Source organism: Lytechinus pictus, chromosome 3 (assembly GCF_037042905.1).
Source record: "Lytechinus pictus isolate F3 Inbred chromosome 3, Lp3.0, whole genome shotgun sequence".
Taxonomy (NCBI): domain Eukaryota; kingdom Metazoa; phylum Echinodermata; class Echinoidea; order Temnopleuroida; family Toxopneustidae; genus Lytechinus; species Lytechinus pictus.
The window spans coordinates 48,970,118-48,983,250 of record NC_087247.1 but is presented as its reverse complement, the minus strand read 5'-3'; the positions used below and the strand labels follow the sequence as shown (position 1 = coordinate 48,983,250).

At 35.3% G+C, this 13,133-nt stretch overlaps 1 protein-coding gene across 1 annotated transcript; it reads right to left on the bottom strand.

The window, feature by feature from the left end:
- Nucleotides 1-4,084: 4,084 nt before the first annotated feature.
- LOC129257095 (uncharacterized) lies at nucleotides 4,085-12,878 on the bottom strand. Its single transcript, XM_064097251.1, has 5 exons — nucleotides 12,638-12,878; nucleotides 11,490-11,656; nucleotides 8,785-8,926; nucleotides 8,199-8,272; nucleotides 4,085-7,599 (listed from the first exon to the last, which is right to left on the bottom strand). The coding sequence occupies exons 1-5, from the start codon at nucleotides 12,856-12,858 to the stop codon at nucleotides 6,038-6,040; spliced, it is 2,166 nt and encodes a 721-aa protein (XP_063953321.1). The 5' UTR covers nucleotides 12,859-12,878; the 3' UTR covers nucleotides 4,085-6,037.
- Between the last annotated feature and the right edge of the window lie 255 nt (nucleotides 12,879-13,133).

The following is a 13,133-nucleotide window of genomic DNA, read 5'->3' as shown; positions in this document are numbered from 1 at the left end:
AACTCCAAGTGTTTCTCAATAAGACATTGTAACACAGAGCAGTTAAGAAATTCCTTTTTTGTGAATACAACGTTGGCCTGGAATCAACTCCCTAACGAAGTTGTCAGCAGTACATCACCAGAGGTGTTTAAAGCCAAGATAGAAGAAAGCCACCTACGTTTTGACTAAACTCATTTGCGCCCTCTCCTAACCCGGTGCATTATACCTAACCGTCCTCCACCATGTCCACTGTATTACATCCAGATCCAGACAAATTATTTCCCGACTTGATAATACGGTTCCACACGCTTTAATCAGGATTTGAAATGACAGCATAACTTAGAAAGTATATGGTCCTAGTTCATGAAACTTGGTCATAAAGTCAATCGAGTATTACTGAACATCCTGCATGCGTTTCAGGTCACATGACCAAGGTCAAAGGTCATCTAGGGTCAATGAACTTGGACCATGTTGGGGGAATCAACATCAAAATCTTAACCTAAGGTTAAGTTTTTGAAATGTCATCATAACTTAGCAAATATATGGACCTAGTTCATGAAACTTGGACATAAGGTTAATCAAGTATTACTGAACATCCTGCCTGACTTTCGAGTCACATGACCAAGGTCAAATGTCATTTAGGGTCAATAAACTTTGGCCAAATTGAGGGTATCTATTGAATTACCATCATAACTTTGAATGTTTATGGATCTGATTCATGAAACTTGGAAATAAGAGTAATCAAGTATCACTGAACATCCTGTGCGAGTTTCAGGTCACATGATCAAGGTCATTTAAAAGAGTAATCAAGTATCACTGAACATCCTGTGCGAATTTCAGGTCACATGACAAAGGTCAATGAACTTTGTCCATTTTTGGGGGTATGTGTTGATTTACCATGGACCTGATTCATGAAACTTGGACATAAGAGTAATCAAGTATCACTGAACATCCTGTGCCAGTTTCAGTTCACATGGCCAAGGTCAAAGGTCATTTCAGGTCAATGAACTGTGGCCATGTTGGGGGTATTTGTTGAATTACCATCATAACTCTGTATTGGTCTAGTTCATAAAACGTTTTGGAGATAATTATTAGATTGCTGTCATAGCTTTCAATGTTTATAGATATAGTTTATAAAATGTGGATATAGGGGTAATCAAGTATCACTGACAAGTCTTAGGTCGCATGATCAAGGTCCAATGTCATTTATTGTAAATGAACGTACAGTGTAGTATTGTATCATTATATGAATGATGTTTTTGGTGAATAATTATTTTATAGTAGTTTTCAAATCAGCACTGCTGCTATATTAAATCGCGTGATGCAGGTGAGACGGTCAAAGGCGCTCCACCTGTTAAGGTTCAGGATACTTCTTCGTTTGGAAACAGTGCAATGAGTGGTACAAGTCGCATCGCTATTTATAGGGATGGAGACAGAGCGTGGGTATCGTAGGAGCGCGTGTAAAAGCGTGAGGAAGCTTGACAAGCGTAACAAAGCCCAACAAAGGGTGTCAATCCTTGATCAAAGCGTCTCAATTCGTGGAAAAGCGCGAGAGCCCTACATAAAAATCTAACAAAGCGTGTCAGATTTTGAAGAAGAAGAAGAATGTGATGATGAAGAAGAAGGAAGGAAAAAGTAAAGATGTTTATGGATTTTTTTGTATTCTTATTATGATTATTGGATTTTTTTTATATTCCCCTCAAAGAGCCTGCTCTTCTAAATTATTTTCCCCACACTCTCTCTTTCTCTTTTACATTATATTCGTTATTGTCTTTCTTAATTTCTTCATATTATGTTCACACTTGACATTTGAAATAAAAAAACAATTTTTTTTTCTTATTTTGCACGTATTTATTAAAAAAAAGCAGATTTAAATACAATTAGAAGGTATGTGTGGCAGTCGATGCTATATAATTATGAATTATAACAAGTTTTATCATGTTTGATAAAAGATTTTCAACGCAGATTAATATACGTTTTCATGTAATACTACCGAGTACTGAGTAGCCATAAAGTGCACTTCAAGTAAAAAAAATCAAAATTCTGCGAATAATATCAAATTTCTTGCTATTTCCTGAATAAATGAAATAAAAAGAGAATCAAGTGTAGAAAGAAAGAATTCTCCAATATGATTACTTAATTAATAAGTTATAAATCTCCATCAATATCCACTGTCAATTTAGATAAATTAAATATTAATAAGAGCGCTTTGAAATAATCATCCATTGCACACTAATGCGTTCTCTATTCAACCATGGACTGATTCAACTAATGGTATTTCCACTCCCAATGGCTGAATGATCATTAAAGGTCAAGTCCACCCCAGAAAAAAGCTGATTCAAATAAATAGAGAAAAATCAAACATGAATAACGCTGACTACTTCATCAAAATCGGATGTAAAAAAACAAAGTTATGACAATTAAAAGTTTCGCTTATTTTTCACAAAACAGTTCTGTGCTAAACTCAGTGATATGCAAATGAGAGAGTCGATGATGTCACTCACTCACTATTTCTTTTGTTTTTTATTGTTTGAATTATTTCAATTTTTTCGAATTTGACCATTGGGATCACCTTCCTTCAACCACAAAATGTTAAAATAATGGAATCCCACAAACCACAACCACAAAATGTTAAAATAATGGAATCCCACGTGTTCAGTGAGGAATGAAACATTTGTTACACATGACAATGACAGAAAATCAAAATATTTTATATATCATATATTAAATAAAGTGAAAAAAAAATAGTGATTGGGTCATTGGTCCCCTCATTTGCATAGCGAACATGATGTGCATATAACTCTTTTGTGAAATTAAGTGAAACTTGAAAATGTTGTAACTTTCTTATTTTACATCCGATTTCATTGAAATTGTAAATGTTATGCTTGTTTCAATTTTCTCTTTCTATTTAAATCAGTTTTTTGTTGGGGTGGACGTGTCCTTTAAACTGTAATATTGTAATACGATATGAAAGTATTGCAATCCTGTCTCTAGCTTTATATCATCCACAATATAATAATGACATTATCTTAATTGATGTAAACCAATATTCGTCTTGTACTTGTTACAATACGCATGATACGTAACACTTATGATACACTTCTTACGATACCTGTATGAAGATGTCATTTTCGGTTCGCCCACAGGGGGTCAAAGCGGAACTCTGGTATCCACAAATGGCATCCGTCCGTCACAGATGTTAAAGGTCACTTTCCAAACTCTCTTATGACGAATAACTTAAAGGGCAAGTCCACCCCCAACAAAAAGTTGATTTGAATCCCGGGGGGCCACTTCCATTGTCGAGCGGATACCATGCGTAGTGTTGGGGCAAAAAGGACATCCTTTATAAAACATTTTAATTTTGTGTTATCATCCCCGCAAATTTGACCCTAAACACGTAGCTTTCCTAGCGAAATAGATACCCTTTTTTTCATTATTTTTGTGTTTTTGACACCCTTCTCACGTTACGTACGTAGTAACGTGCCCTACATGTATCTTGAAAAGGGCATCATTTTTACGTGTTTTTTTGGTCGCGCATGGTATCCACTCGTCAATGTAAGTGCCCCCCCCCCCCCGGGATTTGAATACAAAGAGAAAATCCAACAAACATAACATTGAAAATTTCATCAAAATCGGATGTGAAATAAGAAAGTTATGACACTTTAAAGTTTCGCTTAATTTCACAAAACAGTAATATTCACATCCGTGTCGGTATGCAAATGAGGAGACTGGGCCATCACTCACTCACTATTTATTTTGCATTTTAGTATATGACATATGAAAAATTCACATGTTCTCCCTGTTGTCCTGTGAAACAACGATTAATTCCTCCCGGAACATATGGAATTAGCATTATTTAATACTACATGGTTCAATCAAGTTGGTCCTTATTGTCAAATCCGTAAAAAATGAAATATTGCATAGTTCAAACAATAGTGAGTGAGGGCCACCGTGGACTGTCTCATTTGCATGTCACTGAGTTGTGCATATCACTGTTTTGTGAAAAATGAGCGAAAATTAAAAATGTCATAACTTTATTTGACAGCCGATTTTGATGAAATTTTCAGTGATATGCTTGTTTGATTTTTAAATCAACATTTTTTCTGGGGTGGACTTCACCTTTAACAACTGCTGGTTGGTCAAATTGTAGCCAAACATGGGGGTACCATTTTTGTTGCGGTGCTGTCGGGGGCCACATGGTGAGGTCAATGTCATTTGAAGTCACATTGCTATAGAGTCCCTGCAGGACTTTCTTTTCATACGTTATATCATGTATATTGTGCTTCAAAGACTCGTTTCATAACACATAACTTGGTAACTGTTGGTCAAATGACAACCAAACATTGGTGATAGATGCACTTGGGGTAACAAAATGTTGTTGTGCCAGAGGTCATTGGAGGTCAAATACTAAAGTTACTTCGCAATAGGTCCATGGCAATACTCTGCTATGAATAATATTTTCAACAGTTGCTCCCTTTTTTCAACTAAAGTTGGTTGATAGGTGCCTGTGGAGAATCTTCATGTTATAGTTGCATCGGATGTTACATGGTCACATTCCCCATCACCTTTGTCCTTCCGTTCGTATTTATCTACCCCCAAAAGTGTTTGTTTTGTAAGTTTATTTACATTACATTCGTATTCTTGTACATTTTTGTACATCGGATATTTTCCATGAAACTCTGCTTTCCTTTAAATCATCTAACTCCACTACCTTATTAACTTTCTACATATATTTGAACTTTTATTGGAAATTTCCATTTAAAATGTTTATTGTTGATGTTAACCGTAGTCAACTCTGCCACATTTTCTGTTGTAAAAAGCAAACAAGCAATCAGTCGATATTCATGATTAATGTTGGGATCTAATATTGACTTGCAATTGATTGACATTTTCTTGAAACGGCCCATTTGTAAATTGAAGCCGATGAAAGTGTATTAAATACTAGCATGTTATTATCACAAATACAATTGTGCATTGATTACTTCCTTTAAAATGTGTGGTATTGGTTTAAAACAAAATCAAAGTCTAATATAACTATCATGGTCTGCTTGAACATTGTTTTAATGCAACAATGGAATACCATCCATGAATTAATGTTTTGTTGTCGCATCTATTCCATATAAACGTTATCATCCATCAACGTTTACATAGGATCCTTCTTAACAAAATGGAGATGGGTATGGTAAATATACATTCCATTTTTCAAATAAAAAATGAAAGAAATATTAATAAAGACGCAATACAAATGCAGATCCTAGAATAAATAAACAGGGCATATGAAGATGGAGGCAAAAATTAGTTTTGTGAATTTTTTTTAAATCATATGTTATATTGTTTCAAATCTAACATGTACATATAATTGGTAGTTATTTAGAAAACAACAACAAAGAATGGCAAGAACCGCTATTTCGAAGACATAATACAGCAAGAAGAACCAGCATGATTGTCATGATTATGTCCATGAAAGCACAAGTCAAACTCACAATATTGTTGATGAGTGGCTTCCCCTTATGTTGATGATAATTTTGTCAACATCTATTCAACAGTGTTACACTTTTACACTTTACGAATGTGTTAATGAGTTAGCATATTCATAACAAATGATAATTTCCCATCCAGCTAGGGGCGGCTCCAAATTATTTTGATAGGGGGCAAGATCACCTGAAGGTGAGTCAGGTGACGTCATTTTTTCCCGATTCAGCAACTGGGATTATGTTGAGCTTCGCGACCCGTATTTATTTTCTTTCTTGTTTTCTTATTTCAAATTTTTACTCCTTTTCTTCTTTTTTCTTATCTTTTTTCACTACCCCCACCTCTGGAGCTCCACCATGTAAAATCTAATCGTTCCATTTTCTATGTGCTTTTTTTAACTTTTAAAAGAAAACACGAAAGTTAAAAGCCTGGTAAGTAATAACCCACTTGCTCGGCGACCGTATAATCGTAGACCGATTTAGGGACTATAGCTATAGTCTGTATTTTGCTTCAAACGATGAAGGCAAGGCAGGGCAAATATATCATTTTTAAATCGCGATAACTAGTATAGTTCATGTCTACATTGTTATTTTTTCTTCACGCTCTTATTTTTAGAAAGTCTCGGAATTTGGTTGTATTCTTCATCTACAGAGATACATGAGTAAGGACCATCGGGTGGTGTAGAGCTACCGGTATTAATCATACTTCTTCGGTTGCTTGAACGACTACTCCTAGCGCTTCGGTTGAGTTTGTCATATGCCTGTTCTTCCAAACTGTACGTAGAAGCCCTCTTTCTCCCTCCAGGATAGAATGTCAATGTCCCTTCTGCCCTGGTGCTCCGGTCTTTACCAAATTCATTTTCCGATGAGCCCATATACTCCTGTGCCATAGATCCAAGGCTTGATCTCTCTCGTGGGGTATCCAACTGAAAATACATTGGTGCCTTTGCATTAACACCATTTAACTGGCACGTATTGGAGTCATTGTCAACGCATAAATCAAAGTGGTTATGTCGAAAACCAGAGCCACTCACTGCACATTTATCATTTTGATAAAGTGTAGCCGTTTTGTCATATTGATCATAGAATGCTTTTTGCTCATCGCCCTTCTTTTTCTTTTTAGAATCTAACGGCAAACTACTGGGTTTCTCAAGTACGAAGTATTGCTGGTTGGAGGTTTCTTCGTTAAGATTTTCCAGTTCAAAGTAATGAGTCCTTGATGCATTAGGATCTTCCAATTCAAAATATGGATTAGCAGGGGCGAAAACACTCACGTCATTTCGATCATCTTTGTTTTTTGCCTGATGACCCATTGGTTTGATTTCTTCATAGGTTCGATACCCGGCAAGTGTAGAAACCATCGGTTGACTGTGGCTGCGCTGGCGAGACACTCTTGGCGATTCGTTTGAAAAGAAGGCTTCACTAACCTCTGCATAAGGATTCTCACCTTCGATGTCAAGTGGAGTAGATTCGGACTTTGATACAGGCTTTTTCTTCTTACTAAGCGTTGCTACCAATTCTTGAAATAAAGCTCCATCTTTGGGGATGTCCGGTGAACTTGGACTTTGTCTGCTGCTTGTTTCCTTGCAAGAAGCCGATGTTTCAATCTTCTTCTGTTTGCCTTTCAGCTTCCCCTGCCACATTGGTGAAGTTGTTGCGTTTTCGTCACCCCTTTGCTTAAAGTGTTTCTGTGCCCCTTGATCTGGCGACATCACGCCACTGCCACCGCTTATTTCAGGTTCTTTGTCTTTATTTTCAGCTTTAGATTTATTTGGTCCATTAAGGTCCACTGGGTCAATATATTCGCCTGGTAGTTTAAACGAGCCAAATGAAGAAGATGTGCTCATTCGTTTGTCCTCGAACATGCACATGTTAACAGATTTAGGCATTACAAGATCGGGTTCTTGGTATTCTGCAAATATGTTGAATGGACCTTTTACAAGTGCGGATTCACTTGCTACTGATTGCAAGCCAGCATAGCTTGACAATGATCGGTCAGCGTAATATTCTGTATATGGACCTGTCGCTAGGGGTTCAAGCTTCATATCACTTGATGCAATCAATGGCTTCTTGCTCTTTTTCTTCTTCATTTTCCTCTTTGTTCTGGGACTTCCCGAGTCAACCGACGATTGAGGCGATATTGTAAACACTGTTTGAGATATAAGTAAAACAATATAACTTACAAGATATACATTACAAAACAACGGAGGTTATTTTTTTACATGAGCTTGATAAGGTTTAAGGATGTACCACTATCATGACTATAATGATTCAAATACAAATCCGTAAATCTAAGGTAAGACTTCGGGCCAATGAATATTGTCGTTAATATCGGGTACGGGCAATTAATAATTTGAAAACGAAATCCTCTTTAAAGGACAAGTCCACCCCAACAAAAAGTTGATTTGAATAAGAAGAGAAAAATCCAACGAGCATAACACTGAAAATTTCATCAAAATCGGATGTAAAATAAGAAAGTTACGACATAGGGGGGGGGGTAAATTGACATCCCCCCCCCCCCGTATATGTTGGTCAGAAATAGCCCAGTTAAGATAGGGCTAATGTCAGTGGGAATCTTTTTTTTTCTGTACATATACAATGGGAAAAGATATAAACATGTCTGTCTGACCCAAATTCAAATATCACTGATTGCTTTAACATCGATATACAGTACAACGTTCAAGAGATAATCACTTAGTGTTTATATTACTAGAAAATATTCTATATCGCGATCGCGTTTGAACTTACTAGCTCTTCCGTTGCCATTGTGGAGAGGTCGCTCAATTGTACTATAATGGTTACTATCCACTTGGTAGCTGGTCCTGAATATTAAAATTGAAAATATATAAAAAAAGTAAGCATTTTGAGTCACTTCTAAATTATATTTGTAACTGATAATGCGAACACAACTTGAACAAGTATTGGGTACCTTGTCTACTATTTACTATAATTGTAAGTATCTTTGTTTTATTTAAGTAAAAATAATATCAAGGTTTTGATATGCTACTCAATGCGCGAGGTTTTAATAGATGCTTTTTTTGGCACATTTCTTAACAGAGATGAATCCTAAACCACAACTTGTTGGTTTTCAAATTAGTGGTATGTTATAGATCAGTTGACTATTGTTTACTTTCACAATTGTCGCATACACTTACACATTCAACGGCAATCTCCTTTAGCAACTATTTTATTGTAGAAGTTCATGAAATTCTTCAAACTATGATCATGTCTAATCATTGTACTTTACTCACTTCCTTGGAATTAATGTTTATGGTCATAAAAGCTGAAAAATCGAAGCTATTTGACAGTTAAAGTGCAAAAGGTCATTTTATACCTGCTTGTTTGTTGATCTTGATTTCTATTCCTGTTCATCTTCCTGCGGATGTAGATGACTAAGCAGCAAACCAAGATAAAAGATAAAACTGCAACACCGACACCAACCCCAACGCCAATTATAAAAGCTATTCTTAGCTGGTCTGTTGATAAGTACGATAAAAACATGTTTGTTTTCTTAATACAATATTACACCAATGAAAAGGAAAAAGGAAACAAATAATATGAAATTAAAAAAAATAAATAAATAAAAATAACTGTAAACTGATATAGTTTTCGTGATTCATTTCAGGCAGTGATATGCTTAATCTACATCAGAAATGTAATTTAGATTGCGACCCAGTCATCGTGCCCTCCCAAATTACGATTACAAATACCATTTAGGTCTAATAACAAGATGGGCTATTGACCATATACCTTCAACATGTTCAAATATATACTATTCTGCACCATATTGTAAGATTTGTTCAATTGTGTAATGTGGTTAATTGGTGTGGTTTAGATCATAAAATAAAAGACAATAAAATGACATTGAAATATGCCACATATAAAAACGAATAAGCACCATCACAGGAAGACCTATTAATCATCACTTATTTTTGTAACATGACATAGAGTCTTTAAAGGTCAAGTACACTCCATAAAAATGTTGTTTTTAATCAATAGAGAAAATCAAAGCACAAAGCTGAAAAATTCATTAAAATCGAATTTAAAATAAGAAAGTTATGACATTTTAAATTTTCGCTTATTTTTCACAAAACAGTTATTTGCACATCTCAGTGACATGCAAATGAGAGAGACAGAGGGTCGACGATGTCCTTCACTCACTGTATTTCTTTTGTATATTATGGTTTGAATTATACAATATTTTAACTTTTACAGGTTTGACATAAAGGACCAATTTAAATGAATTTAAACAATGGTAATACTATATGTTCAGGAAGGAATAAACCTTTGTTTAACAGGACAATGAGGAGAAAATGAGAATATTTCATATAATACAATACAAAAGAAATAGTGAGTATAGTTTGACATCAGTCCCCTCATTGGCATACTAACCAGGATGTGCAAATAACTGTTTTGTGAAATTAAGTGAAAACAAAAAATGTTATAACTTTCTTATTTTGCATCCGATTTTGATGAAATTTTCAGTGTTATGATTATTGGATTTTCTTCTTTCAAATCAAATGTTGGGGTGGACATGTCCTTTATATGAAACCAAAACCCAAGAAGAGAAGCAATCTTATTGGAATGAGTAAAATGAGAGTAACAATTCAAAACAAGTTTTATCAAAATCGGTTGTGAAATAAGCAATTTATGGACGTTTAAAAAGTCGTCTTGTACTTTCTATTGGAATCCTCAAATTGGCAAACATGCTTTAAATGGCTGATTTTGTGGACAACTCTCCTTTTTTCTAGTTTATTGCACATTATCTCCTCCTGACCTTGACATATAAGGTGTTAATTATATTTTCCCATGACATATGTTATGCTCAGAAGGAGGCAAGATGCAATTTGAAAAATAATAGGAAAATTTTGAAAATTTTTGGATGGTAAAACAGATGAAGGATGGTGGCCAATTCGAGGATTCCCATAGAAAGTACAACAAGACTTTTCAAGCATCCATAAGTCCATAAGTTGCCCATTTCATAACCGATTTTGATAAAAATTGTTTTAAATTGTTCCTCTCTTTTTACTCTTCCCATTTCCAATAAGATTGTATCTTCTTAGGTTTTGATTTCCTTTAATTCACAATCAGAAATCATAGTTGCAGAGTTGTTATCCATGTTCGTATACATGGGAAGGGACACGGGTAGATCCCCAGGAATAATAATATAAAAAAAATGATTAAACAAATAAAAATGGCCATTTCAAAATTAACAGTGATGATAATGATAACTACTACTACTGCGATGTCTAGTAATGATAATAACAACAATAATAAATAATAGTGATTATAATGATAAGGATGATAATTATAAATATAGTGATAATAATAATATATACATAATAATAATGATAAAAATAGTATTGCAAAAATGAAATAAGAATTTGTTGGTAAAATTCAATGCAAGTTATTAAGTGCTCTTAATAATTTGCCTTGTCATTGTCAAGTAAAATTACTAAAAATAATCTTTGTTTATAAATTTAAAACTCAGACAAGTTTTTGTTAAAAGTTTGAAATATAGGGTTACATCGAGAAGATATAAATTGAAACTTAATTTGTTTTCATCATTTAAATTCAGTATACATATACGCATTTATAAACAAATTAGCATTGTATATCAAGACTATTTTAGAAAATATTAGTTAAAATAATTAATTTTCTAAAATTGATTTGAAGATACTCTGCCATATCTTTGATAAAACATTTTGCGATCAGAAGAAAATGTCTTGAGCCAAATTTCTCAAATCCTGATGAAAAAAAATGCATTTATGTGGCGGCTGACCAGAAGGATTATTTTTCCTGTTCTTAATTATATTTCAATAACCGACAATCATCAATACATGTAAATATGATGAATAAGTGATGAATATTATAATATTTCTAACCCTCACAAAATTAAAGTGACCCTATGGTTGTGATCAGATGAGCCATTTGTGCGTGATCGGTCTGAACTTCGAATAAAACAATATTTGAAAAACAAATGTTTCTTCAAAATGTGTTTGATATATTTTATTCATTAAGCAGAACATTAGCTGCTACCTGGAATGTGTCCGTTTTGCGTATTATGACTTGAGTTCCCCGTGTTGCTAGACTCCGTCTGATCTGGTGTAAGTCCGCTCGGCATGGGTTGATCAGGTGACGTCGTGGTCAGAGTTCCTTCGCCCGGTAAGCGAGGCGTAGGGGCATCCGTTACCGAGGTTGTATCCCTGTGTGGAAATTATCATTAGATAAGCATTTAAATTTTAGTTAGCATTGAGTCGGCACTGGTTTATCTACTCCACATTCAGTTTGTCCACTGTTATTCAGTATAATATTCAATATCATTATGAATTAAATTTCATTCCAATTGACAAACTAAAATATGAGCAAAATACTTTAGAATAATGGTCTGAAAATTAGCAGAAGACTTTCGACATGCTAACCTAGCTATAATATTTTGTCCTACTGCCGTGACTGGTCCCTGGTACTGACCAGTGTAATGCTATAGTTCATGGCAACAAAAATATCTGGGCAAAGCAACGATGCTTATCCATAAAACGAAGTGGAATTTTTTTTCGGAATAACCCTCATTTGCCTTTCCCGTGCGGATACAAAGGTAGAAAATCCGCGCGCGACCTTCTATACAGTGTTAGCAGCACTCCAATGCCTCGTTCTGCTGCGAGTCGTGCTACGGACCAGCTACTATCTTTGCGATTACATTATTAGCGGCCATCAAAAGATTTCTTCTGATAGACTGCAGAGGTCCAAAAGTAAAGTCAAACAGAGGCACTACGGATAAAGTACGATGTCCCTGCTCTGATCGTAGGATGTGTCATTTCGATATCCCATGCCCTTTCGCAGATGACCGTTTATTGTACAACACCCCTGCGCTGATCTTGCGATGCCCTTATGATGTAGGGTTACGATTCTATTTTCGCTTTAATGTATAACTCCGGGCTTTAAAACAATATAGACTCTTTGATGATCGTAAATCCTTACATTTGAACGATCGTACAACACCCTAGTAGGAGATCGTGCTGTTAGCAGAATACTTTCATCCTCCAGAGATCGTATACTAAATGTAATCGAGGCATAACATTTAGTGATACTGAAATGATAATACAATAAACAATGCGGTAACAGTTAAATGAACCCCGCGTTTCAAGTTCAAAAACGTGAAACATGGTCAAAGATTATCCCATAGTTACCTGGTGCAAATACTGCAACTATCTTGTGGGGGTAGATCTGAGCATAGATCCGTGACATTTAGGCAATGACTTTCAGTGAGACACACTTTCCAGTAAAGACCATTGTCTCCGGTTGTTTTTCGCTCCAGTAGTGCACCCGCCATCGCAATAGGTTGACAACTTCTTCCATCATCGCTTGGGCTTCGACCCGTTGGCCACCACCTAAAATAAGCTTGGTCCATTTGAAGGGCGTCGCAGTCAATGTATCCTATATCAGTGTGAGAAATTCGTCGTCATGAACATAATGAACAAATGAATTGGAGTTAAATATACATGTTCATAAATGATAATCATATAGCACAATGTTCTTTTTTCCGGAAGATAGATATTCTAAGAATGGTGCTTCTTATGCAGATAGACTAATGCCTCAGTAACATTCGTCTCCCGGTGGCAGGATGTCGGGGCTAGCCGATGGCGTGAACGATTTTGTTAACATCGGTCCGATAATCCTTAACAC